The sequence below is a fragment of the Anabrus simplex genome, chromosome 5 (genome assembly GCF_040414725.1).
Source record: "Anabrus simplex isolate iqAnaSimp1 chromosome 5, ASM4041472v1, whole genome shotgun sequence".
NCBI lineage: Eukaryota > Metazoa > Arthropoda > Insecta > Orthoptera > Tettigoniidae > Anabrus > Anabrus simplex.
Genome location: NC_090269.1, coordinates 369,582,186 through 369,606,868, shown reverse-complemented (window position 1 = coordinate 369,606,868; position 24,683 = coordinate 369,582,186). Strand labels below are relative to the sequence as shown.

The window sequence follows — 24,683 nt, the reverse complement described above, 5'->3', positions numbered from 1 at the left end:
TGTATGTATGTATGTATGTATGTATGTATTGAAACAGGGACCATCCGCTTATGCCTGCAATTGCCCGTAATTGAACTGGAGACTGCACAGACTGTTTCATAAGTTTAAATTGTTTGAGCTGTAGTCTGTGACGCAGCACATGCTACTAGCGAGCTCCACTGCAGCTTGCGAAGGCAAGACCGCGACATCACCGAACATGAGTCCTGCACTCCAAAAGGAATGTCCTAGAAGCTTTTTTCTATCTCCACTTCCTGATGAGATAATGGCAAATGGACAATGGGACCGTGTAGCTAGCAATAACAAATACCTCGTAATCAAATTTCAAACCAATAGCTAAATTATTAAGATGTTAAAATATCGGGTGATATCCACAACGTTCACGCTCAGGGTCAAGTTTTTGTATAAAAGGCGAGCCTGGAGACTCAATGACACACAGCGACCTACAGCAGAGACTGGTGGAGGTCTGCTGCATGACGTAGTACTGGCGAGCATGATTTGAATTGGTGCGTGGAGTGCAAAGTTCCAAACGTCTGCAACTTCGAACTCGGTATCAGCGAGGCATGGCCTAGGTGAGAAATTTAACTGTCACAGCAGTGTAACTTTAAACTCTAAACTTTTTGTGCACTTCTAAAGGACTTATTTCAAAGTTGTAGCATTCAGACATTTTAACATATTACGTTACTTGCTTCAGAACCCAAGTGTTATACTTTGTTCAATGAGACATCATATTTTTGTGCCGTGTGCTACAGAACTGTGAGTAAACAACATAACTTACAATTTAATGAAAGAGGCTAACGTATTTGAACTTCTGCAAGTGACCAGCTATTTAGGACTCTGTTTCTTAAAATTATGTGCCAATTATTTCACGTAAGTGAACACAGACTCTTTACGGTGTGCGAGATAGGAAGTAGACTGTTTCTTGAATATTACGTGCCCATTATTTTATGTGAGAACATAGACTGTGTTATTGAACATTACGAAATTATCGTGTGCGAGATAGAATATACAGACTCTGTTTAGAATTCACGAACTGTATTCAAACTTACAGTCAGGAACACAGTGCATTCAGTGTATTGAACTTGTGCATTTAGACAGTGACGGTTCAATCGCATTGTTAACTGGAACCTTAGTTCAAATATCACAAGTGAAACTTCCCTATGACGTTACACTCGTTAATCATGAACTGACAGTGCTATTACACATCAAGTAGCGTGAGCAATTTGACACCACATACATAGACTTCACCACCCGTATCATGGTGAACATGGTGATGGTGTTCCGGATCATTGGGGAACATGTGATGAATGTGCTCCTGGTCGTCGGTGGATATGTGGTACTCTGGGGCTACGAGGACGCAGTCAAACGGAGCCAGCAACTTCAAGATCCAGAACAACAACTTGAAGGTGATATGCATCTGTGTTGCTTAAAGAACAGTCAGTTCAAACTTTATGGACTGTGACTTCCAATTTAACTTTCTAGCTCATAAGTTACTTTCAATTTCTGAAGTAACTATCAATTTCTCAAGTGACTTTTGATTTTACAAATAATTCTCAATTTTACAGTGTAATATTAAGTCTTACCAGAGCTACTTCAAAGCTCAAACGAACTTGCTAATGAGTGGAAAGAACTTTGAAGGACATTTATAGAATGCAATTGAGACTTAGCCATTTTGTTAGATATTCTTCCAGTGAATTAGAACTTCAGTAATATCAATTTTACTAATTATTTCAAGAGTAAACTCTAATTTACGATAATTTCTGAATTAGGCATTCAGTTTAGAACTTCAAGAGTGAACTTTATGTTCATAACAAGTATGTATGTATGTATGTATTGAACCCAAATGGTCCATATCATTATCTTAAAATATGGTAAATTATAGAAAGGTACAGGGAAATGGATTACAGTCACATTGGAGGCTGGATATATGGTGCAACTTCGCTTGCCCAAGCTTGGAGCTAAGGTCCACGTGTCAGGGTCATTTGATGACGTAATATGGAAGTCATGGAATATTCTACGCTATCATGAGAGAAGTGTGTGATCAAAGCACTCAGATCATAAGTTGGCAACATTTCTGGGTAGCGAATAGGAGTACAGCAGGTTCCATGTGATGGGGGAAAATTAAATATGGATGCCCGTATGAATGCCCTCCAAAATTAACTAAATCTACCGAGGGACAGTGTGGAATCAAATTTAAGTTCTCCCGTGGACGAGAATTAAAGAAGACATACTCCTAATGATCTATCGTAACCAATAAATGCAGTCATACATGACAGGATATTGCACCACTAATGATGGGGTTCCCCGAACTCTGTACCCGAAAGCTACTGTGCAGGGAGAAGCCGCGTGCCGCTTGGAAGAACTCACTCTGTTACGTGGTTTTGAATGGACCGGACGAAAGGCGCATGGTGTCTGATGCGGACTAACGATTTTGAGCATTTCTCAGTCTGATAACTATAACTGTCGAGAGGATACAACGGGATCCGATAGATTTCCTTTTAACTGGATAATGGTGAAAATCTTGTAATTGTGAAGATAATATTGTAATATTAACTTTGATAAAGCAGGGAAGACCGGAATGATATCGATATACAGACGCTTTGCAGTGCTGCGTGCTAAGAATCGTGAAATAGCAGAGACAAAGTCTATATTATTGGTGTAAATAAGTGTTTAATGTGTTGTTATAAGTTGTTTATATATGCGTGTGTGCATTTTAGTGTGAAATATGTGAAGCCGTGTGAAACATTAAAATCTGTAAGAATGAAGAACGTAGGTATCGAGAAAGGCATTGGTTCGCATGCTAAGGCCGCCAATATGATGGCCTAACTCTTATCATGGGGCCGACCTGAAACCATGAGGCCGTGGAGCTGAGTATGAAACGTCGCCGAATTTGATAAGTACCCCTGATATACTATATCTGGCTTATGCATGATTAGCTGTTAACACATAATTAATTTCATGCATGATGTTCATTTTATATTTTTTTCTTTCACTGTAGCAAGGATAGTTAGAGTTATAGGGCGTAATTTTCGTACTGATGCCTGGGGAGTGAATAATTAAATAATATGCGTGTGTTGAATATGATCTTCTTAAATAATGATATAACAAGTGTATAAATATGATTTTCTAGTGATAAATACGTGTGTGAAATATGGGTTTTCTTTCGTGCGCGATCTTCTAATAAAGATATCAGCGTGTGTGTGAATATTTGAAGTGATATAGGAGGCATTCAGTAAATTTTTGTAGTCATGGGAATTAAATAGCTTAGTATAGCATGGTGCATGATATCAAGATCATCGAGAGAAGTTTCATTGACTGAGAATATACGAACCTTGGCTATCCAGGCACATTACAGTGAAATTTTAGAGTTTATCTCCTCAGTAAGTAACCTGTATTTTTATTAGTAGACGAAATGTGCTGTAGGGAATAGATATTCTTCATATAGATTTTATCCGAGATTTAGTGAGTCTAGTTTCGAAGTAGAACCTTTAAGACACAAATACCAGTAGCAGGAGTTGAACCAATGAGGTTCAGTAATATGGGAATCAGTACCGGCCAAGTGATATATTTGTATTTTAAGATACTGAAAGTCGCGAGGAATGTGGAATTAAACACGTGATAAATGGAGCAAATAATGTGTACTGAAAGTGTTGAATGCTCATAAATGGTGGTTCTTGTTAGCTCAGAGAAGCAGTAATACGAAAGTTGATTTGAGGAAACATAATGAGTTCATTAAAGTGGAGAGAGAGAGAGAGAGAGAGAGAGATATTAATTTGGTGCTAATGAGAATGAATGGCCGTGCTAGTGAAGTAAACAGATGAGAGGCGCGAGATAAAATAGTCGGCGGTGCCAACTGGATATGTGTATTAGAGGTGTTCAAACAGCGTTGTTAGGGTCTTAAAGTAAAGAATTAATGTCATTCATAATATAGTTCGACTTGAGGAATTTAGGACAGCACATTGAGATTAAAATGATAGGTATACTTCGAGACAGTTCATTGTGATGTACAGAATGATAGGTCACTGTAATGATGCGGAGCTGAAGGTCGGAGTTTGATGCCCCGCCAGGTCAATGATCATGTTTTTCCTGTGATTATTTATTTGACTGATGTTGTATTTGCTTCATTGAATTTATTTGACTGATGTTGTATTTGCTTCATTGTATTATATGTTTACTATGTTTGGGCAATGCAAATTCTGGTTTGCAGTTGTATAATTTCTTGTCGATGTGTGAATTCATTTCAATTATGGTTGATTTATTGCGACAATGTGGTTCTGTCCTATTTTAGAATCAGTGTAGAATAAGTTTGTGGTTTATGATATTAGTATAGGCTCTTTGTTACAGAGTTGGAGTATATTTTACGTACTACGAAAACAGCTGATTATGTATGTGCGAGATATTTTTGTTTAATAATGAATCAGAGTAGTAAGTTAATTTAATCGTGTCAGGGGTTACTATTGAGTCGTCACATTCCGTATTATTTGCATATATAGGAGTGGAGGATGTTACAGGAAAGAATGAGTCAGATAGATTTCAGACTTAAATAATATTAGGAATGATTACATAAAGTATTGAATAAATAATTATATGATTTTAACAAATCTGCGGATTCAGTAATTCTTTGATTTCACAAATATAATTGAATAATTTTTGACGATTCCAGATGTAATCATTTTAATAATGGTGATAACCTCAATTTAATGAATAATAATAATTTAATGAATTTAAATTAATAAAACGAGGGGTTCACGAATTATACAACGAATGTCGGATTTAATGACTTCATACAGCTTCATAATTTCACGATGGAACATAGTAATAAAGTAAATGATTTAAGAATTATAATTACAAGGTTCATAATTCAATAACTGAATAATTTGAAAGTATGGAAAGTGAATGCAGATTGATTCAGGAATAAATGGATGAAGGTTTTTGGTTTTATATTTTGGACTTCGAAGGTCACTCTGACGAACTAACGGATGTAATGATGGTCAATTTCACTAATAGTTTATTACTATTATTATTTTTGAAATGTGGTGTTAACTAGAGATGATGGAAATTGGATTGATTTATAAAAATGGAAGTAGTGGAGAAAAGAAATGTTGGTAAAATGAAAAATGATAAGTAATAGGAATAAAATCGAGTAATGTGTTTGGAGGAGATTTTGAATTCATGAATCAGGTTGTTGATATCTCAGGGTGAGAGTTGACAAATTGGAAACATTAATTTGGTAATTTAGGTTGGTGAATTCCTAACAAATGATGGCGTGAGGAGTGCCTCATAATACATAATTATGTAAATTGAACATAATTCAGATGAACCGAATGATATAGTGAGTGATGTATCAATACATGGTCCGAAATTATTTTTGTTGTTAATTTGTATAGGAGCGTTACTTTGCCAAAGTTTAGCATTTTAATAAATCTGTGTTTACAAAAAACTTCTCATGCAGATTTTCTTATCTAAAATTTTTCTTCTCTCCTATCCTTCTTGCTTAGTAATTTAAGGCTAGTTTGTAACATTTGAAGATGTCTCTGTGGGTAGTACCCAGTCAGTGACCCTGTAATAGTCTTATGCCGGTGCTACATTTCAATGGCTTGAAGGGTAGAGGGTTGAGTATGTTCAGTCCGTCAGCGATGACGCTGGTGGGATCCTCAACAGCTCTGCCATCAGCTGTCATAGATGGCCTAGGTATCACTGAAGAGGCGTACTAGGGAAATGAGGAGCGAGGTAGTTTCCCGTTGCTTTCCTCACCGAGCCAGAGTTGCTATTACATATCAGTCTGCCAAGCCCACTGAAATGCATACACCAACCGACCCTATGAGCAACATTTTCACACCATTCATAGCATTCATTATCATTGCTCATAACTCGGTCACATTAATATTGTTAAAGCCAAGGATGAGACTGAGACAGGTCAATGAAAGTAACAAATTTATTCTAGCCCATACCAGAAGTCATAGAGCACTGTAAACACTATGTCTCGCCAGCAAATACATTGTACAAAAAGCACATTTTCAAGTTTCTTACACATCAATACAAATGCTCTATGCGTCCCTTGTGTTACACAACATACATCTATGCAGTAGTCAAGTTCGACCCATACACATTCGAGCATGTCCCTGTCAATGTTCACCAGCACAGCAGTGATACGATCCTGGAGTTCAGCGAATGTTATTGGCGAAGGTGGTACCAGTATGTAAACAATGTCTTTCACGTATCCCCAACGAAAAAAAAATCAAACTATAAGGTGAGGAGACCTTGGGAGCCACCTGAAGAGTGTCAAATCATCCGGAGCATATCGCCCAATCCATCAGTTTAAAAATTCCTTGTTCAGATAGCAATGCACTTCTCTATGCCAATGCATATTCTTGCTGGAATATAAAGTTTGGATTATCATCTATCAGTTTCAGGAACTGCCAACTGCCAATCTTACAACATGTGTAGGTACCCTGTACCCATCACAGAGCTCCCAGAAATAAAGTAGGGCCCGTAAACATTGCTACGTGAAGCAACTCAGAAAACATTCACCTTTGGAAAATCTCTTTAATTCTCCACTATGAAAAGGGGATTTACTGTGTCCCATATGCGGACATTGCGACTGATCACTTTTCCATTTACGTGGAACGTCGCCTCATCACTGAACACGAATTGGGAGGCGAATTAGTCATCTTCCATTGCTTCCTGGAAATGTTCACTTAATTCTTGTCTGATGGTGCACTCGTTTGGCCATAAACGTTGCACCAGCTGTAGGCAATATGGTGTCTGGTGTAATCGCTTGCACAGAATCTTCCACACAGTTGGTTGAGGAATGACCGGTTCGTAACATGCACAATGAAGGAATGCTTCTTGAATGATATCCACTCTTTCAACTGAAACACCTAGTCGTTCAGAGCTTTTTCCTTTACAGAGCAAACTGTGTCCTTGAACTCTCTATACCACCGCAGAATGCTTTGGTGGACTGGTGGCTGTATGCTGTACTGTCTTTGGAATGCATGCTACACGGTACTGACAGATTCGCCCTTCTCGTATTGCAACACACACAAAATGCTTCCTGTTGATTAGCCACCATCTGGAAAACTTATCACCCAGCCACCTGGTGAATCACAATGAAATCTGCAATGACATAAAAAAAACTTAAAATATGCTCTTTTGATTGGTTATGGGTAGAAACTGATGGGTTTTACATATTTGACTCTGAAAAATGTCAAAACTATAAGGTCAGGAGACCTTGGGAGCCACCTGAAGAGTGTCAAATCATCCGGAGCATATCGCCCAATCCATCAGTTTAAAAATTCCTTGTTCAGATAGCAATGCATCATTTGTAATCACCCTGTATATATAAAATAAGAGCTTTTTGTTATTACTTTCAGTATTATTAACAAATACATCGCAAATGAGAAATATCCCGATGGCAATGGTCACTTACAGTAGTGATATAATAAAGTTAATAATTACCCAACAAAAACAACAACAACGAGTGCAACAAGCAATTCCGTGGAAAGAAAATATTACAAGAAATACTACTAGTTTAACATTCCAAATCCAGCATCATCATATACAAATTCACACACTACTGAAGTATTTCCAGTGCTTAACACAACGGCTTACAATACTACAGGTTGAGCTTAAGACTAACTTAACATTACAAGTGATAATAAAGTGAAGTTAAACCATAATTACCCTACAACAACTACAACAAGCAATTCCGTGGGAAAAAAATATTACAAGAAATACAACTAGTTATACACACATTCACACACAACTTAATTATTTCCAGTACTTAACACTACGGCTTACATTACTATAGGTGGAGCTTACTACTAGCTTAACATTATAAGTGATGATAAAGTAAAGTTAAAAAACATAATTACCCAACTACAACAACAGGAGTACAACAAGCAATTCCATGGAGAGAAAATATTACTAGAAATACTACTAGTTTAACATTCTAAAATTCAGCACAAAATCACAAATTCAGTGTCAGTCGTTTACAGCTTTTACTTTTCACTTCACACTAGCACTAACGATCTTCTTAAACGATTTGATACCGGAAGGGAATCTATCAAAGACCTGCTGCAAATAATTTATTCCAATCCTTTATGGTCCTGTTTATGAAAGAAAACTTGCCCACATCAGTTTGCTGGTTTCTGGCCCTAATTTTATGCTTTTGATCATTTCTCAATAAGTATGAAGGAGGTTCCAACTTATTCCTAATACTACTCCAGGCAGCTCCTCCCGTGTAGCTCTTATAAAGACCACACAGGCATGCTGTAGTTCTTCTAGATTCAAGACTTTCCCAATTAATGGTATTCCTCCTATTTCCGTTTACAAAATGTATCACTCTTCTGTGAACTTTTTCTAGGGAATTTATTAAACTTACCCTGTACGGATCCCAGCACGCAGACCCATATTTAATAATCGGTCTTACCAAACATTTAAAAGCTTTACTTTTGGCACCAACGATCTCCAGGATTTCTTAACTACATTTTCCACTTGCTGTGAACAGTTTAATTCTTTTCTAATAGTAACACGTAAGTACTTACAACTATCAACTTCAACAACACTTCCCCCACCCACCCAAGTTTGTAATCCCTCTTTCCTGTCATTTTTCTTTTACTGAAACACAATTTCTTGCCTTTTCCGCTGTTCATTTTCTTTTGATTTACATGCGCCCATTTTTCAATCGTATCTAAATCCTGCTGAAGCAATAGTTTGTCCTCTGTCTATATCTCCCGGTATATGACGCAATCATCAGCAAAGAGGCGCACTTCCGATTTTATCGAATCAGGCATATCATTCATGAAAAATATGAAAAGAACTGGCCCAACAACGGTACCCTGAGTTACGCCAGACGTAACATTTACTGGAGAAGATAGTGTCTCTCCAACGCGCACCCTCTGAGATCTTCCATAGAGGAGTTCTCGTATCCATTTCACCTCTCTACTGTCATAAATTTGTACGTTGGTCAGAATTTAAAAAGAATGGTATTTCTGTAGCGGCCATGTCCACAGTAAGAAGGAAATGCAATTTTTAATTTTCCATCATCTTTGGTTGTCTCTACCTGCATCACAAGAGAATGGATGAACAGAATTCAATGAAAATCAGTATGAAAACTCGGGGAATATGTAACTATAATCTAGATTATAAGTCATTTTAATCACACTAGGTGAAATGGTACACCACTGGCGTGTATGTAAATGAGTAGAGTTGCAATTCTCTGTGATAGGTAGAATGGCCACCAGACAGCATTAATGTTGTTCATGTTTAGTGCTGTTACCAGGCCTGGTAGGGTATATAAGGGACAGCATCAAATGTTGAGCGATCACGGTGAAGGTAACGGAGATGCCGTGTACTCATGTGAGACAAAGTTATCAGCACCAGACAGTTTGACAGAGGCTTCATTGTGAGTCTCCATTTGGCCAGTTTGTCAAATCGTGCAATATCCAGATTTGTGGGGCATTCGAATGTGACAGTGGCATGATGTTGGACTGCATGGGAACATGAGGGCAGATATACTTGTCGTTCAGGTTCCGGTCGACCAAGTTTAACTGCCACAAGGGAGGATTGCCGTAATGTGCACCAAGCACATCGTAACCCCTTCACATCTGCGCCTGTCATCCGAGAACAAGTAATGGACTCCCTGCAATATTTTGTGTTATCCTGCATCATCGGTCAGAGACTAGCAGCAGCTGGACTAGGGAATTACTGTCCGATGTGTAGGCTGCTGTTAAGACCACAACCAAACGACTGCATTTGGAGTGGTGCCGTGACCGGAAAGCATGGACTGCTGATGAATGGCATCAAATTTTATTCAGCGATGAATCGTGGCTCTGCGCTGCCCCATATGACCATTGTCTGCAAGTACGGCGGTAACCTGGGGAGAGGTTCCTTTCTTCCAATGTTTTGGAGAGGCACAGCGGTGTTACTCCTGGCATCACGGTGCGGGAAGCTATCGGGTATGACTTCAGGTCACGGCTGGTACTGATTAAGGAACTATGACGGCACAACGGTACATCATGGACATCATGCGTCCTCATATGTTACCTCGTCCACACACAGTGTGTGTCTCTATGAACTGTATGCATGATGTGGAGGTAATCCTGTGGCCAGTACGATCCCCAGATCTGTCTCCAATAGAACACGTCAACTCCACCCCAGAGTCAGTATCCAAGATATCAATGACCAGTTACAACAGTTGGGGGCCAGCTTGTCTCAGGAAACGATACAATGGCATTATGACACTCTTCCCAACTGAATCAGTACATACTGTACATCCAGGCCAGAGCGGGTGCAATGTCATACTGATAAGTTGGCACGTACTGCCAAGTTTTAAAAATAAATTTGACTGTATTTTGTAATCACTGAAATAACATCACATACTCTCTCTCAATACGTTAAGTTTTGTTTTCTCCTCCCCTTTTGCGTGTTTCAATTTTTTTGTCAGGCAGTGTATACACAACCACTTCTACCCTGCTGACCAATATTCTGATGGTGACTCCCCCTCACCATCAAAACTCAAATCAGGTAACAACATCAGACCATTAAGACTTGACGCCTTAACAGTCATGACCATCAAGCGGGCTCATTAGGAGTAATCATGTACTCCACATCACAGTATAAAAATGGTAGTGAATAACACTAATGTTCAAAATGTTGCATTTGTTTCCTTTCTGCCTCACAAATGATTATTCGAGGAATTCAGATATTAAAAAAATATTTACATTTCAGTTACATTTAAAAGATACATCAATAATATAATATACACACAATTGGTTCAACTCATTTGCGGTTAATCGTCATTTGGCGTAAAATTCCGGTGTGAAATTCTTTCTGAAAAGTCAAATAGGGTACATCAGATAAGCTGGAGATGTAGGTCTGAAGTACCGACATTGGAAAATATTCTTCCCGTTATGAGCTGACAATATGAGCTGAAGTGAAATAAATGTGTACTAATAAAAGTACAATTCATGTAAGTACATAATAATGACATACTAGCAAAAAGAAAACTGTCCAACAGGAGAAGGGCCGGGCATCGAAGAAGAGTCCCCTGTTATATGTCCCCAAACCATTCGTATCCAATCTTGTACAAGTGACGTATCCATCAACCATTTTTCTTGGATACTAACGTGGGTCCATTGTGGAAATTTTACTTTAGGCATTGTTTTTTGTTTTAGAACATAAGGTGCAAGCTTTCTGCCATCACCTGTTATAGCAAGCAGTGCAGTATATCGATCTTTTTTGCTTCCAGTAGTGTGTATGATAACACTCGATGTCCCTTTCTTATCGACTGTTCGACTCTGTGGCATACGGAAACTGACTGGCGTATGACCTGTGGTTCCCATTTGCGAGAGCAAATATTCCTTCACTTTATGTTTCTCAATTACAAAGCAATGAAAATCAGTGACTTTTTGGTTGAAATCATTCCGCATTTTGTGGCATAATGTTGTTCTTCGTCGCAGAGAAAGTCCATTTCTCTTCATAAAATTAATCATCAGGCCTCGGCTAACCTTTAAATCGGAGACACTGATTCCATGTGCAGCAGCTATTTCTTGTCCTTTAAAATACAGCATTTCGCCAGAAACGACATAGCCAACATTGCGTAACAAAATCACATATTTAAGCAGATCATTCTTTACTTCGGAAACTTGCCGCTTTTTGGTCCGCAAAATGCTTTGCGAGACTTGTTGGTCATTTGAAGTGCACTTCTCTGTTACCACGGTAACGCAGGTTGCATTCGGACATTGAATAATTGCGGCCCACTGCCCTATCCCCGTATGTTTCAACGTAAATGATCACCGCAAGTTTATATGATGCAGTATTATTCTAATACTTGCTTACTGTGGACTAACAAACAATTTTGAGATCACAAAAAACATGTCCCCGTGCCCAAAACATCTTTATTTCGAAACGCATTTGGAGCTGCGCGATAGAAGTTTGAAGACGTGGGTGCGTCAAATATGTGAACATTTCTTTTTCTCCACTTTGGACCTAAAAATATTGGGAGTGTAAATTATGCAAGGGCGTTAATTATGTGAGAAAATACGGTATATCAGGGAAGGGTGGAAAGTACCGAGTGAACACAAAACAATATTGGAGTTTTAAATGGTTAGTATGCCTAAGCAAACAACTTCAGCCACCTGTTTCCACAAAAGAGTTAATGTGAAAATTTTTATTGTACTTGCAAATTGTTTCCTCATCCACCTTTTGAGTTCTATGGTGGTTCCCTAGCATAAGGATTTCTATTTTCTGCAGTTTGCAAAGCATAAATCAGTAATTATGGTTTAGCATGTGTGTCAGCAACAATTTGGATGTGATCCTCCATCAGACAATGTTTGATGGTGGTATTAGCAGTCCCAGAGGGCAGAGTGTATATGTAAAGGGAAGAGTCCAGGGCAACCATGAACATCAGATGAGAAAGTCGAATGCATGGCAGTGTAGAAAATGTATAAAAGTGAATGAACATGTGACTGAACCATCTTCAACAGTTAGAGAACATAAAGCCTGCTGAGTGTGAGGTATGTGTATACTTCTGCACACAACGCAGCAGTGAACAGAAAGCAATGAATATTTCCTCAACCATGAATGTCACCAATCAGTTATGTATAACATTAGTTTCTTACAAAAATGTAATTGGTTAAGTTCACTAAATGAGTTTTTCTGTTAATGGTGAAACAATAAAAATGTATATCCATTTGCATTGCATTTTGGCTTTTGATTTCCTAGTACCATACCATAGGAAGGTTTGGGAAACCATGGTTAAAAAGAGACTCGGAAGAGAAATGTTAGAAATGGGGCAAGCAATGTACAACTGTGTTAGCAGAGTACTGACCCTAGTTGAAAAGACAGAATGGTTTAGGAATAAGACTGGACTAAGATAGGGGAGTGTGCTGTCACCTCTTGTGTTTATTATGGTCAAGGATGAAATTGTAAAGGAAACAAAGGAAGCCTATGGAGATGAGATACAGCAGAGAAGTGCAACAATAACTAGATGTACTGAACAAAAAAGAAAATTGAGAAGTATGCCATGAAAATCAGTACAGAGAAAAACAAGACTATGATGATGTCGAAAAGCAAAAGGCAAGGAAAAAGGCACTGTGAAAATTAGAAGTCAGAGTCTGGAAATTGTGGACAACTTTAAGTACCTAGGAAGTGAATTAATGCAAAATGCTAGGGTGGACATGGAGATTAGCAGGAGGGTACAGCTGAGTAATGCATACTACCAAAGTGTAAGAAAACATGTTTGGAGCAAAGAAGTACCAAGGAAAAGTAAAGAGATAATATATAAAATGTACTATGTATCCATACTGACTTATGCAGCTGAAACTTGGACTTTGACTAGCAGGCAAGAGAGTAGAATTCAAGCCAGTGAGATGAAATTCCTAAGATGTAAGATAGGAAAGACAAGGAAATGAAGATGTTAGGAAGGAAGTTGGGATAGGAAAGCTAAATGAGAGAGTTGAAAAGAATAAACTAAGGTGGTGTGGACATGTAAAGAGGATGGAGAATAGAATTCCAAGACAGATGCTGGAGACAAAGTGCGAGGGCAAGAAAGCAAGACGAAGACCCAGAACAAGATGGATTGAATCAGTGAAGAGTGGCATAAGAAGATTAAATTTAGACTGGGACAAGATCGTGGAAGAGAAATGGTGGGAGGAAAGAGGAAGATAGAGAAGTACCATAAATACCCCAACTGGGCAAGAGCTGGATAAGGGGAAATGATGATGATGATGATTTGGCTTTTGATGCTCAATTTTTCAACAAAATTCTACAGTAGCCAGTATTGTTCTCAAACAACCTGATGCCTCAGAACAATTTTCTACTAATTCCAATAAAGCCATGTACATTATTCGATTGGTTTTTAGTGCCAGAAGTGTCCAAGGACAAGTTTGGTTCGCTTCATGCAGGTCTTTCTATATGATGCCCATGGGCGACCTGTGCACCTGGATGTGGGATGATAATGAGGCAGGGAGAGGATGAAACCCAGTGTCAGCACATAGCCTACTCCTAACGAATAATACCAAGGGGTCGGCTCAAGGCTTAATGTCTCCATCCGACGGACAACTCGCCATTGAGAGTATCATTTGCCTTCACTCCATATGAACACTCCAGAGAGGTCTGGAATTGAATCCAGGCTTCTGGCATGCAATCTAGTGATTAGAAATTGTATACCACCACTTCTCCTATCAGCCAACATTGTGATAGTGACATTTTTCCCCAGCAACAGGACTCTAACTAGCTAACCATGGTATCAGACAATACAGACTTGACTCCTTAACGACCTTGGCCACCAGCTGGGCTGCCATGGTACAAAACACATTGCTCACTTTCTCTCTCAAACTTCCTTATATTTAGTTCTCAAGCTAGTAGTTTTATGTGACTGCTGAATATTGAAATCATAGCCACAGGACCTTCAGTTTACATGGAATCCAAACTACAGGGACATGCCTTTCATTTCAAAAATCCCACATGTATTGGCCAGGATTCTCCCCGTGGTTGCCTTGGCAAGAAGCCAGTGACAATGTTACCCAGCTATCACTTTCTCAACATTCAGATTCAGTTCTGCTTCGATAGTTGTATGTATATACCCTACCTTGATTTCTAACAGACATTTCTGGAGAAAACAACAGTGCATGTTTATTATACTGTGATTAGTAGTCTACGTGTTATAATTGTAAGGACATACCTGGGTTATTTTTGATAACATTCGACAATGCCTCCAAAGTCATGATGACCTGCTCGACACGTTTCTTATCACTTTCTGAAAGTGCAACGCTTCCCAGACCACTTAAGTGGTTGGACTGAGCGGCCAAGAACTCCAGTAGGTCAATTGTAAAGCCCTTTGAATTCTGTAAAATGCAAGAAACCTTAGTTAAAATTTTATTTACTGCTAAGTAAAATTTAGATCAAAATATTAACTATACAAATACCAGCATCAGCATCAACAGATTGAAGCCATTATTACATGCTAAAGAGAGAACAAAAAAATAACAGGAAGTTAAAAGGAATTTAAAAAAAGTATACTGTATACACAGCATGCAGATAATCTGTAGAAAACTTCAAACCAGATAAATGGTATTTTATAAAATAAGTGATAACCAGTCTTTAAAACTTCTGTTTTCTTTGAACACCCACCATATGCAAATTCTGATGCAAACTTCAAAATGCTTTCTTCCTAGTTTTTAAAACAAGTTTATGATTTTCTTCACAATATCACAAATACCAAAACCAGGTTTTCCTAGCGAAAATCTATTAAATAATTTTGAACTTTCAAGATTTAAGCATTTGTATCCATTTTGGGATGAAGAAGATAACACAATAGTATACCTCATGTACAACAGAGATTAAGAGTCACACATTAATATAGTTATGGTCATTAAAATGAAACCCACTTGCACACAGCACTGGTTATTATGTGATTCTGACAGCTTGAGCTGGTAGCATGAGTACATACTAAAGGCAGATTCAAGGATAACGGCTGATAGTAGCATCAGATATTTGAACTGGGAAATCTCCATGCAAAGGTCTTGATGTTCAATTCCAATTTCCCAGAAACTTTGCTCAGTCGAAATAAGTGAATACACGTTTCGGCTTATCCGTAGACACTCGACCGTTTCAGAGAAAATGTTGGTCAAAGTTTCCGACGTGCTTTATGTACCTATTAGCGCGTAGCAAGTTCAACCAATGCGGTGATGCGGTTTCACACTTTTGCTCATTTCGACCCCTTTTTCACTGAGCGAAATTTCTGGGATTTCGGGTTGTTACACTTGGCGGGGTTCCCCTTGTGAGAAATCACCCGCTACCTGTTCTCAAAATTTAATTACATTTCCTCTTTCCACAAACACAATACATGCTCTGTTATCACCCTTGCCATTCCCTTTGGCAGGTCAGATGTCTATGCTCACTCATTTATTCTGATGGGAACCCGATTATGGAACTAAATAAGGAATAGCATTCACAAAGTGACTTCTTTAGTCTCATTTAAGTCTTCATAAGGAAGAGCATCTAAGATGCCATAAGACCTATCTGTGTTGGTGCAACAAAAGCCCATAAAGCCCCTAAAGCCCCTAGCACAAAAAAAAAAAAAGAAAGATGCATAAACCAAAGGTGTGAAATGCATAATCATGACAACTGCATAACAGTCACATCCTCATTTAAAGACAAACTGATCAACCTTTTCACTGAATAGTCATTGCAGGGATAATTCTGTTTACCAAGACGAAGAATTATTTCAAAATGTGCCGCCACTGCAACATAAAGTACCAGTATGCTCAAGGTCGAACTATGTGAGAAACAGTGGCGACTGCGATGAAAGGGCGGTGTGAGATGCTAGCACAAAGACAATAGCCATAAATGCCTTCAGTTTGGTACAATTGTTGATTACGGGTGGTGATTATTACTGGCTGCTGGTGAAACAAATTTTATTTCTTATGGATGCTGGAAAGGACCCATCATCATTTTAAGTTTCAATCCTCAATGCACTTCCCTTCATTACAAAGCCTCAAAAGGCTTTGAAGCGGACTATCATCTTAAATTGCTCCTTGAAAGCAGGATTCTTCAAGAATCATCCTGACTCTCAGCTGGCAGAGGAGGAAGAAGAAGACCTGCTTCTTGAACTTAAGAGGACATTAGAGAGAAGTGTAAACAGAGATTCTGGATTATTTAAGTAGTAAGCAGTGATTAAGTAGTTTTCCATATGGAATAAATGTGTGTTAATGATGTAAATAGGTATAATAGCAGTAATTAAACTGTTCCATTCAGAGAAAGAAAATTTATTGCACCTTAGATAATTCTATACCTACCTATTCTAAAAAGATAACTGGAATAAAAGAATATATTACACAATATTTTAACTATCCCCTTCTCCCAGTCAGTGGATGAGGAGAATTACAAAGGCAGTGTAATATCAACAACAAATTAACAATGAACCTTTATTTGAGGTAAGAAATAGGATTAAGATTGAAATACACTATAAATTAATAACATGCATTCATGTAACATTTCCCTTCTTTTCCAAAACATTTTTACATATATAAGTTGTTTCCCATGATTTACACTTTCCTTCTGTTTACACCAGTATTCCTTGGGTCCCTTGAAAAGTGCAAAAGGGGTAATACTATAATTACAATTACGTCCGATATAATATTAACTGCAAGAAACATGCACTACCATGAGCTCATTCTTTCTTCTTTTCAGCAACTACAGTATACATACGTGTCACCACAATTCCTAACAATTGTTTCCCTGCACCTCAGGCTCTATTCTATTCTGAACAAATATCTCCTTATTTTAGTATTAAATTACAATTAAGTAATTCCAGGAAAATTTGTATTTCCAAACTAATAAAAAAAAAACATTAATTTTCATATAAATATAGAAAGTATTGTAAAAGATAATTTCCACAAATGGCAGATCTTCAAAGTTAATCTGAAAATTAAATACTTTTATCAATAGTTCTGAAACAAGTACAAACTCACAGAACAATTAAATCAAGTTTATATACTTGCCTCAATGGGAAAAGTAGGCTGTTCATTGTAGATGCGTACAAAAATTTCCCCAACAATAAGTTCCTTCTCATGCATTGAATATGTAAAATCACTGCCATATGTTGGATCTTCTTCATCCATATCCAGTCTACTTTGACGATGCTCCTCCAGGAATTCACACAACTCTGCTCTTGTTCCATTATCCCACAAAAGATACGGGTTCTCACAGTTGCTGTTTAATGTTTTCAAAATCTAAGAAACAAAAATGAACATTTTAAATAACAATAACAAACAGAAATGCCCATGTAGAAGTTTAAATGACCAGTTTAAATACATGTTTACCCAGCAAGTTTTGAACTTACCCTTTCATTAATAGAGAGAGAAAACATTTATTTACAAATGTATTGCTAGATTTTCATCTAGTTGCCACAAGGCACAGTATACTAAAAATCAATCAAATATTAAAAATACAATATGCCTCAGGAAAACTGGCAGATTGTATGCAACATACCTCAGCTGGCTTATCCAAGCCAAGTTGCCGAGAAAGATATGGAGTTAACAGCCTCTCTAAAGCTGATCTTGTCACAGCATTGGAAGGAGTTTCCAACTCGCCAGAAAGATAGCCTCCCAGCCTGGCACAAGCAGTCACAGCTAGTTTTGCAAGTTTATTTGCCACCTCCTGTATTCAAGAAAAAAGAAATAACTGAAATATGCAACCAAATAAATTAATGGTAGATAGTAGTTGTATCCTTAGGCTAAGATAATGGCCTGTCTCTCCACTTTATCAGGGTCAGCACTTGATATGGAATTGGCTCAGTTTTATGGCCAGGTGCCCTTCCTGAAGACAACCCTATGTGGAGGGATGAATTCACTGTTATGTGTTCTGTGTGTTTCTGTGAAGGTGGCAGAAAGGTGTGTTGTATGTACAAGAAGAGAAGGGTATTGAGACAAACACAAATACCCAATCCTCAATAGTGTTCTCCCTAGGACCTTTTACCCCATTCAATGCCAAACCCGTATATATACGTTAATGAACACTGTGCCTTGTTGGCCAAACCCATACATATACGTTTTGGTGCAGTGTGTACTTCACTGATCTCATATATGAACGGGATATACTGTCATGCTTTGAAATTCCGTGGAAATCCTCAAAGAAGTCCTCTCCATTTTGCTTGTTTTGAAAGTGATTTGATGTTACTTCACCTTCGTTGGAGTGGAGCATCTTTCCTGCTAACGTGTAGCCATCATGGCCTCTTGAAGTATACATTCAACTCTTGTTGACAAAGAAATTGAATGTTTTCTCGTAAATAGTGATTCTGGAGAACGATATTTTGATAATGAAGTTGGAGTATATATAGGGGGCGATATTGAACAACAAGAAAGTGAGAGACAAATTAGTAATGATGAATGTCGTGTGGAATTGTCAACCCCTTCTAAGATAAATTCTAAATTCTTTTTTTTTCCCAAATGTCAATAATTTTAATAATACCAGTTCTTGGATCAACAATTTTATATTATATTTCAGTAATAATGTCACTGAGCGGAGTAACCGTGCATGTTAACATGCTACGGGTATGGAGCCAAGCTCTCCATTCAGCAGGCGAGTGGGTTCGAACCCCTCCATCAGCTGTCCTGGGAATTTTTTTTTTTTGGTGGTTTCCCTTTTGCACTCCCAAGCAAATACCAGGACAGTTCCTATTCATAGGCCACAGCTGATTCCTTCCACTTCCTTACCCAGTTTCATTCACCATCATTTTATATTCATTACCTTCTCAACAGAGATTGGCATCAGGAAGGGCATCCAGGCGTAAAAACATGCTGTAAAATATCAGTAAAAAATTATCTGTAAAAGAACTTCTTCCTTGGAAAAACCCAGCCCAGAGGGTTCACCTGTTCATCAAATCTCATCAGTGAAAAGGTTTATGGGCGCACTGCCCTGCCGTTTTTACAGACCACCCGGCTAACATAACCTAGATATGTGCTAATTACATAATATTACTACATATTTGAGTCACTGGGTGCTCCAAATTAAATTTAAATACAGTAGAATCCTGCTTAACCGAATTTCACTTAACCAAAACCCGGCTTAACTGAAATGCTCTGGCAAAATTGTATTTTAATATTTTGTTTTTACCCTCTCATTCTTAGCCGTCAAGATTAGAAATTCTCTTGCTATATGTGCTGAGAGCTACTGGGCAAACCCTATTTTTATATCATGACTTATACCAGAATGCACGTGTAGCATAAAACAAAACAGTTTCTTACCATCTAGTTCGTTCCATGATACATTTTTTGAACAAGCGCCTATGATGGACCACGTGGTTCTTAACTCTGGTGAGCTCTTTTCTTCCTCTTAGCCCAGTATTCCTTCATTCTAGCGCTACGGATGTCTTTTCTTTCTTGAGTCCATTTCACTCCTACTCCTGGACGCAGTGATTTAGTTGTTAGTGACTGGAGAGAGTCAGATGTCTTGATTAACTTTCTGAATTTATCTCGGTTGTAAATGTCAATATTATTATTATTATTATTATTATTATTATTATTATTATTATTATTATTATTATTATTATTATTATTATTATTATTATTATTATTATTATTATTATTATTACTGTATTATTCATCATGAAGATCATATAGACTGTGGTTAACGTTGCTTCAGTTGCGGGAGTTTCATCTTGTTTACTGCTTGGACTATACTGCAGCTTCTGTTAGGAAACCAGGGAAGTCCAGCAACCCTTCTCCATTCATATTTTTCATTCATCCAAGGTCGTTCCACTGGCCTTGTGGTTTTATACTGTAGTTCCAATGCTTTACTTTCCCCATTGCAAAAGAAATTGTTTCAATATTTCAGATTGCTTTGCGCTTTGTTGAACAAAGCAATGAATCTACACCAGCTGATGTATTGTTGATTTAACGGTGGCACGATATAGCTCCAAGACAGCACTGCACCAAGAAAATTCAGAAGAAAATCACTGATTTTATACAATGAGTGAAATTATGTACACATTTTAATGTTAATATACAGTAGGCACATTTGCTTAACAGAGTTTATGCACTTTTATTTCAACATTTAACTTCCGAAAATATTTACCATGTGTCATCTGAAAAATGCATTGACCAAAGTGGCTCCGCCTCCTTCATTTCGGATAAGCGGGGTTCTACTGTTCTACTGTAGTGCAAAAATTACTCGAATTACTTCGGAGTTTAAACGTTTAGCTTGACTATCACATAGTGTCGTATGCGAGCGGTGTCTGGATTGGCGTGGAATCGCCTGCAAGCACACGATTCCACATCGTGTCACAAGCCCGTTAGGCACTCCACAGCAAGAGAGTGCTAAGCCCGGTGTTACAAGATTATGAACAAGCAGTAGAACACTAGAAGTTCAAAATACTCTGTTATGTCTTGTTCATGATAATTACACTAAAATAGTTCAATTTTGCAGTTATGTTTACCTGTCTGATATTACTGTTAATGCCCCGAGGGAAATAAACTGAAATCTTATATTCATTTTTTACATCGTATTCCCCGCCTGGCTACTCATTCCTACCACCCGGCTGATGAAATTTCTGAGGAGAACACTGCTCGAACTAGGGCAATTAACCATGAGCAGTTAAATATCTTGGCTACGGAATCTATGAGAATGGTATGAGCTCAGTACCCCCACCCTTTTCCGAGTTGCTAAGAACAAGAATCTAATTGCCCTGATGATAGCAGATATCTGATGAGGATATGGAAGAAGGAGAATAATAATAATTTAAAATGCTTGCCCTGGTTGGGAAAGAAATCCAGAGATTTCTCAACTGAAGATCAGTATGCTGACCATTCAGCCAAGGAACCAGACAAATCAGGATAAAGCACAACAAGAAATAATACCAGATTCAATGAAAACTACTAGACTTACCTTACAAGTCATTATAGTTTTCCCTGGGGATAGAACAAGGTAGGAAATTATTATCATACGATGTAGCTGCCTCTGTGTATGAGTGGTTGAGTGTCTGCCTCCAGATTCCAAGATAGCTGGTTCAAACTTAGCAGACGCAGTCTGATTTTTTAAGGACAGAAAAAAGTCCATTTGATACACTATATCATACGATGCTGGCATGTAAAAGATCTCTGGTGGCACATCTGATTTTTGCCCAACAAAATTCATTAACATCAGCCATAGACGCCCAAGAGAGATTTGATTTACTCTGGCATCTAGTAAGCTAGAGTAAGACACAACGTCAAAACTGATGAGCCAGCAGCCTGATAGCATCAAATTAAAGTGCTTGCACATGGTAGATGAGGCCATACAATTATTATTTTCATTATTATTATTATTATTATTATTATTATTATTATTATTATTACATGCATGCATACATACATCTTCATTTTAGACTGTTATACCTTTCAATGTCCAGTCTGCAAGCCTCTGTGAATGTACTAACAGCTGGCACAATCCCCTAATTGTAACTAGTTTTGTGATTTAATTTAGTTCTATGCCTTATTAGAAACTGAGTACAACCACCATTGTCCTGGTCTCCTTCTATTTCTCTTACACCCCATAACAGAATTCATTATTTTCCTAGGTAACCTGACGTCATATGACCCCACAACCGAAGCCAGTTTATACATACAGCTTCGTCCATCGAGTTAATTTCTAACTTAGCTTTTATCTCCTCATTTCGAGTACCCTCCTGCACTTGTTCCCACCTGTTTGTACCAGCATTCATTCTCGCTACTTTCATGTTCTTGTTCCTTGAAAGTGTACACAAATGCATTTAAACAGTAAATGCCAATGTAGAAAAGCTAGATTTGTTGATTGTCATTCAAAAGTGGTGTTGTACCTTAGTGAGGTACATACAAATTAAATCAAATTCATTTATTTGCAAATGAGGTGTCTACCTCGGTGGCAAACGGTACACAAAAATACATTATCTAGCACTAAATTTTAAATTAACAAGAGAAGAAGACATCATCTTAAAATTCAGTATTATACAATTTACACTAACAATTTTTGTATTAAACACACAGCTCATCCTTAATAAATTTATATTAATTACAAAATTCTACTCATAATATCTCCTGTACTTACAAACATAATCAACTTGTCTACGGTACGAGGACGGTTTGAAAAGTTCTCGGAATCACTGCTAGATGTCAGTGCTAGAGCAACGAGGTTCCCGCGCAATAATCAGACATCCTTTGTGAGTGAACACGTGGTGCGTCAGTGCTCTAGCTGCAGGAGTGTGGTAGTGACGACTGTTTGTTGTTGTTCCCGCGTTGTGATTTGTGACAATGGAAAAAACTGAGATTCGAGCAGTGATTAAATACTTTGTAAAGAAAGGTACGAAAGCAAAGGAAATTCATGCCGACTTTCAGAACACACTGGGGGATTCTGCTCCTTCATTTTCAACTGTTGCCAAGTAGACCAGCGAGTTTAAATTTGGTTGGGAGAGCTTGGATGATGATCCGCGTAGTGGACAGCCAAAAAGTGTTACGACCCCAGAATTTATCACAGAAGTGCATAAAATGGTCATGGAGGATCATCGACTGAAAGTGCAGGAGATTGCTGAAGCTGTAGGGATGTCTTCTGAATGGGTATATTATATTTTAACCGAAGAATTGGGTATGAAAAAATTATCCGCAAGACGGGTGCTCTCGACATTGGACAATAAACGCACCAGATTGGAAATGTCCGAACAAAGTGCAACCAACAAGATTTTTTGCGCCGGTTTGTGACTACAGATGAAACTTGGGTCCACTACTATACCCCAATGACAAAACAGCAGTCAAAGCAGTGGAAACATGCTGATTCACCACCACCAAAGAAAGCAAAGGCAGTGTGTTCGGTCAGAAAGGTCATGGCCTCAGTTTTCTGGAATGCAAAAGGTATTCTGCTGATAGATTATCTTCCTACTGGCCAAACAATTAAGGGGCAATACTATGTAAACCTCCTAGATAAACTATAGGAAAAGATATGCGAAACAAGGCCTGGTTTGGCAAGGAAAAAGGTCATCTTTCATCAGGACAACGCTCCGCCGCACACAAGTGTTATTGCCATGGCAAAACTTCATGAACTGGGGTACGAATTGTTGCCACAGCCACCTTATTCACCTGATTTGGCACCATCAGACCTTCATCTATTCCCCAAGCTGGAAATTTTCCTTGGTGGACAGAGATTTTCTACAAGGGAAGAACTAACAGCCGAATTGGAGAGGTATTTTGCAGGCCTGGAGGAATCTCATTTTCAAGATGGGATCAAGGCATTGGAACATCGCTGGACCAAATGCATTAGTCTACAGGGAGACTATGTTGAAAAATAAAAGCAGTTCCACCGAGGAAAGCTACTTAATTCTAGTACATTCCGAGAACTTTTCAAAGCACCTACGTATGTAGAATACATCTGCTATAAGATTAACATTTACATTGCATTTATTTATTTATTTTCCCATTTTGGAACCTAACAAGCCTAACAACCTGCTGCGTCTTAACCAGAGTTCTTGAAGGGCCTTCACAGCTACCGTAGCGGGTCCCAGGGCCCTCAAAGTTCCCACTGTACCTCACCCCTACTTTGGCTGTCCAATCTCCATGGACCAGGGGATGGAATTAATTTATTCACAAAAATTCTTTATTTACAATAACCTGCACAGATCAAATGCCCTCTAACATTTCTTTTCTCTGTTGCTGCTTATTCTTTTCTTGAATATCTGTGCAGATTTTGGAAAATGATCGAACACTACCCCTGGTAAACTGTTCCACTCCTTCACGCCCTTCCCAATGAATGAAAATTTACCTTAATCGCTTCTGCTAAAATCCCTTCTAATTTTATACTTGTCGTCAGCCCTGCCGATGTAATTATTTTCCAACTGAAGCCTCTCACGGATTTCCCCCCCATGCTTCCTCTCCTGTATAAGCTCTATATAATCCTCTAAGTCTAGTTTTCTCCTTTCTCTTACTTAAAGTTTCCCACCCAAGTTTCTCTAACATTTCTGATACACTACTTTTTATTCTGAAATTCCCTGTTACAAATCTTGCTGCTTTCCTCTGCACACCATCTATTTCTTTTATTCGATATTCCTGGTGAGGATCCCAAACACTGTTTGCATATTCCAATAATGGACGAACCATACTTAAGTAACTTTTCTCCTTTAATTTTTTGTTGCATCCTTTAAGTAGCCTCATTATGACATGTAACGATCTATATGCTTTCCC

At 38.2% G+C, this 24,683-nt stretch overlaps 1 protein-coding gene across 1 annotated transcript in view; it reads right to left on the bottom strand.

Annotated features, from left to right (window-relative positions):
- Positions 1 to 24,683, bottom strand: part of Rme-8 (receptor mediated endocytosis 8) — a 397,451-nt gene that overhangs the window by 105,946 nt on the left and 266,822 nt on the right. Inside the window, exons 28-30 of the mRNA XM_067147687.2 lie at positions 17,995 to 18,162; positions 17,505 to 17,735; positions 14,684 to 14,846 (exon numbers count right to left, since the gene is read on the bottom strand). Coding sequence (XP_067003788.2) covers positions 14,684 to 14,846; positions 17,505 to 17,735; positions 17,995 to 18,162 — 562 coding nt within the window. The remainder of the gene's footprint in view (positions 1 to 14,683; positions 14,847 to 17,504; positions 17,736 to 17,994; positions 18,163 to 24,683) is intronic.